General features: G+C 43.4%; 1 protein-coding gene across 1 annotated transcript in view; it reads left to right on the forward strand.

The window, feature by feature from the left end:
- Positions 1–714: 714 nt before the first annotated feature.
- Positions 715–5065, forward strand: part of LOC104983875 (tripartite motif-containing protein 64-like) — a gene marked incomplete at its 3' end in the record, with an annotated part of 8740 nt that continues 4389 nt past the window's right edge. The window contains exons 1-2 of the mRNA XM_010833396.1: positions 715–854; positions 4751–5033. Of these exons, the coding sequence (XP_010831698.1) occupies positions 715–854; positions 4751–5033 (423 nt within the window). The remainder of the gene's footprint in view (positions 855–4750; positions 5034–5065) is intronic.

Consider the following 5065-nt stretch of genomic DNA (forward strand, 5'->3'; position numbering starts at 1 on the left):
ATTCTATACATACATGTATCCACTCTTTTTTATAAAGGATTTTTTCCCATACAGGTCATTACAGAGTATAGAAGAGAATTTCCCGTGCTACACAGTAGATCCTTATTTCTGACAGTTTCATGCATAGGAATGGGTGTATGATCATCCAGATCCCCACTTTATACCTCCCATCCTCCACCCTGTTTCTTAGCGCCTGGAAACCTAAGTTTCTTTTCTCCATCTGTGTCTTTCTTTTGTAAATAACCTCATTGGTACCATTATTTTAGATTCCACATATGGTCACTATCACAAGATATTTATCTTTCTTTTTCTGACTCAGTCACTTCTCTCCTGAGTTCACCCTGGACAGAGAACCACCCTCGGGGCCTCCCACAGGAGGAGGTGGCAGGTGGGCAGGTGCAATGCCGGGGAAACTGCAGGGTTCAGGAGCAGCGGAGCTCCTGAGAGCCTCCATGAGGCCGCAGCCCCAGAATCCACATGAACCCCCTCCGGCTCAGTGGTCCAGAACCCCTGTTTGCAACACTGACTCTCGCTAAGACCCGCACATGGTGCCGGCGGATCTGAGTTCTTTTCTGACACTCGGGCCAGGTCTATCGGGTAACAGTATCCTCAGGACGGCCGGAATCTGGGGCCCTGTCAGGCACTAGCAGACAAAAACATATTGGGGTTCCCTGGAGCAGCCCATTTAAGATCCAGGAATAAGGCCATTCTCGCATGGCCATGCACGTCCTCCTGACTCCCTACTGGGCCTTTGGGTTCCTGGGCAGACAGAAACCAAAATCCTTCCCAGAAACGCGGGGTCTGAGCCCTGTGGCCATGCGGACTTGGCGTCCCTCCCGAAGCCCCTTGAACAGGTGTCTGAGCGCCTCCAGCCCCATGTGCCCCCCTCGGGCGGGTCCCTCAGTGGCGGGGCTGGAGCCCACTGACCACCAGGATGGCCCAGGCTCATACCCTGGCAGACCAGGCTCTCCTGAAAGACACGCTGCTCTCGGGGAAGGCACATCTCTGTAGAAGGAGGTGGCTCCATCAGTGATGATGCCAGAAAAAGGACAGGGTCTAGGACTGTCCTAGGACTCCAAACACCCATCTCCAGGGGGAAACCTTGACCCTGAGTCTGGGTTGGGGCTGCTTGTCTCCAGCCCTGCAGGTCAGAGAGGCCTGAGGACCGCTTTCTGCTCTCCCTCCCACTGCGGTGGCCTTGGAATTCTGGCCTGTAGGAGTTCAAACTATGGAGCTGAAGCCTTTATATACTGTTTTTGATTCAATATTTTTCTGGAGCAACACTTACATTTTTTGTTATATGTTTATTTTTCAAAATAAAAATCAGTAATGGTAATTTCAAACATCACACTTGTATCATCCTCTGAAAGGCTCACATTGTGAATGGTAATTTTCTGACTGAGAATGTTATCCAGGGGAGAAAGAGAAAAACCAGGTCAGTTAATGGCATTTCCATATCCTCAGAGAGAAATCTCTCTATTCAGTGAGTTAGTTCAGTTTCCCTTCTCCAAGGAAAGACAGAGCACAAACCCTAGAGAGTTCAAACTGACTTTTCTAGGAAGAACAAAAGTTATTAGTATCACTACCGCATATAGAAACACCTCCAATCACATAGAGAGAGTAAAACAAAAGCAAGAGAGGTATATTATAAACTGTGAAGTCTGATTTAATGTCAGCCTCTTGATACTTTGGGGCTTCCCAGGAGGCTCAGAGGCAAAAGAAATCTCCCTGCCAATGCAGGTGACACAGGAGATAGGGTTTGATCTCTGGGTCAGGAAGATCCCCTGGAAAAGGAAATGGCAACCTCCTCCAGTATTCTTCCTGGGAAATCCCATGGACAGAGGAGCCTGGCAGGCTATATAGTCCATGGAGTCACAGAGTCACACACAACTGAGCACGCACAAGCTCCGTTATCTTGATACTTTTTTTCAGGACTCACCCAAAACATTATTTTTATCTTTTAGTAGAAAGTTTTTCTTGTGTCCCTTTTCTTAAACGCATGGAGCATGTAGATGGCACTTTGCTATCACGTGGATATTTACTGGGGGATTTTCTCTACCTATTACATTTTCAAGGGTCCAAAAATTTGATAGCACTTCATCAATGAATACAGGAAACTTCAAAAAGGATGTTCCAGATAACCATGTTCACATATCTCTTGCCTTTCAGTTACTTGATATTGATCTAATATTTAGATTCTGTATATGATCCTTACAATTATTTGACCTAAGACAATTTTAGTCTTTTTTGTCAATTCTTCCTGATTTTACAAATAATAAATATTCTTTGTGCAATGAATAGTATATTCAGTTATAATACAGAGAAAATGAAAAACCAGCAATGGCACCTATGGGAATATAAAATCTTACCATATTATGTTTTCAAAATATAAATTATATCCAATTTAAACTTTCCTCTTTTTCTCAGACATTATTTCAATTTTCAACTCATTGAACTTCATTCCCTTCCCCTATCCAGTCAGGTAAGGCAAAGTTTGCTGCATTTTAGAGAACAAGCAGGCTTGCTGTGATGGACAAGCTGAGTCACCGCAACTCCTAGAAGGAAAATCATGTCCCTCTTCTCACTTGAGGGCTTCCCAGGTGGCGCTAATGGTAAAGAACCTACTGATGCAGGACACATAAGAGCTGAGGGTTGGATCCCTTGGTTGGGAAGAACCCCTGGAGGAGGGCATGGCAATCCACTCCAGTATTCTTGCCTAGATTATCTCATAGACAGAGGATTCTGGTGGGCTACGGTCCCTGGGTTTTGCAAAGAGTCTGACTCAACTGAAGAAACTTAGCACTCACACATTCTCACTTGTTACTGGTGAGATTACTGGTTGCTGCAGTTAGACTATCATATAGTTTGTGAAATGAAGATATGAAATTCAGTCCTGGGGAGTTCAGTTACTTCCAAACAACAACTTCTGGCTATCTTGGCCAGAGCAGTATGTGTACTTAGGGGGACCTTGAGTACCCAGCTTGAAAAATAGAATGTGAGGGATTCCTCATTCTGAAGAAATATCTCCAAATGAATGCAGGCAAATTCAGAAAGGCAAGTAAATCTATCGGGTGATAGGTCTAGATGGGTAGGTGCTCTTAAAACTATAATATAGTTCATTAAAAGGAAGTGTGAAATTTATACTTGGATAGTTTATTCCAAAACAAAAACTCCACAAGTTACAAAGGTGGAAGAAATGGGCGTGGTCATTGGAGAATATAAAACATTCAGCAAGAACCAAGTTCAATCTTCTCTGGAGCCCAGAGCTGTGCTGTGTGGAGTTGGCTGAGCTGTGAAGACTTTTGAAAGTTTCTGCCACCAGCAGTGGAGCATCTAAATCCTGAACTGAATTTGAGAGTTACCCACTGAAAAGGAGTGGAAACTGCATTAACTACAACCAAAGGTGAGTTCTGATCAAGGTACAATGAAATTCTGATATATTCAGTTAAAAATAAAACTTTAATGGCAGTCGTGGACACAAAAGCTAGTTGTATTTATTCTGTCAGTACTATCTATGTTTCAGCACCTCCTCAAGCATTGATTCCATGTAGGATTTGCAGACAAATAACTTATTTTTACCCACACGATATCAAATAACCTCCTTATCAAATGTGGGTAAAAATAGAAAATTAGTAAATATTGTTGAGATGATGAAAGCAGTTAATCTATAGAAAAGGATTTAATTCAATGCTGAGAAACACTAGGCAACACATATTAAGTTCTCCTATTATTGTTTTAGTATTATCATGGTCCTTGATGCTATCAGTCTACAAATGATTATATTCATGCTGACTATTGTTTCCTGATTATTGTGATACCTGAGCATTCACCAGTTCAAAATATGACATACTATGATGATATGAACCGACTCCGGGAAAACTTGCTTTCCTGAGTTAGAAGTGACATTTTTTTTTTCTTCTTTTTGTCTTGAAAGCAGCAGTTTTATTACTTAAGCTGGAAGCGAGCTCTGAACTCTTTAGGACATCAGATTAAAGCCAAGATTGATTGTATGAAGTTTAAGTTCTTTGTAAACAAATTTCTTTGTCTTTAGAAAAGCACTTCTGTCACTTTGATGATGGAAGGAACTGAGGCCATGAGGAGAGAAAGGAAGGGTGTGCTAGTGTGGCTTCCAGTCAGGGAGTCGTGGAGGTCGAGAGAGAGACAGACTGAGGTTCTGTGTGTGCTTCTGTCAGAGTCAGCTGATAAAGTAACTGTGAAGTCATCCCAACACTTACCCTCCATTCTAATCTTTAAGGGGCTTTCAGGGAGTTCCGTGATAAAGAGTCCACCCACCAATGCAGAAGATGCAGGAAACATGGGTTCAAACGCTGAGTTAGGAAGAGCCCTTGGAGAAGGAAAAGGCAACCCTTTCCAGGATTCTCGCCTGGAAAATCCCAAGGGCAGAGGAGCCTGGTGGGCTATAGTCCATGGTGTAGCAACGAGTCAGACAGGAGTGAGCACACTCACACTAGTCTTTAAGCTTCTCCATGTATTAATAATTTTAGTATGATTGAAATCCTGAATTATTTGAAACCAAAAAGTTGCTAAGGACTCTTACTGTATTTCATCTTTTGTATAATAGTTCAAATCCAAGGTGTATACAGTCACCATTTCTAGGTTTGTTCTGGGGAGGTAAGCAAATAGGGAAATTAGAGTTCAAGACAGGACTTTGTCCAAAGGATTTATTTTTCCTGATGAGGGCAGAAGAAAGACTTTTTCTCTTACCCTGTGTTCTTTTTTTAATTTTCAGAAACATGGATTCAGACACACTGCAGGTCTTCCAGAGTGAACTCACCTGCTCCATCTGCATGAACTGCTTCCTGGACCCTGTCACCATAGACTGTGGGCACAGCTTCTGCCGTCCCTGTTTGAGCCTTTGCTGGGAAGAAGGCCAGACTCCAAGGAGGTGCCCGGAGTGCAGGGGAATATCAGAGAGGCCTGATTTCAAAACCAACATTGCCCTCAAGAGGCTGGCTTCCCTTGCCAGACAGGCCAAAGCTGACCACGACCACAGCTCTGAGGAGCAGATCTGTGTGACACACCAGGAAGCCAAAGGCCTCTTCTG

Source organism: Bison bison, unplaced genomic scaffold, assembly GCF_000754665.1.
Source record: "Bison bison bison isolate TAMUID 2011002044 unplaced genomic scaffold, Bison_UMD1.0 scf7180017863555, whole genome shotgun sequence".
In the NCBI taxonomy this organism is placed as follows: Eukaryota; Metazoa; Chordata; class Mammalia; order Artiodactyla; family Bovidae; genus Bison; species Bison bison.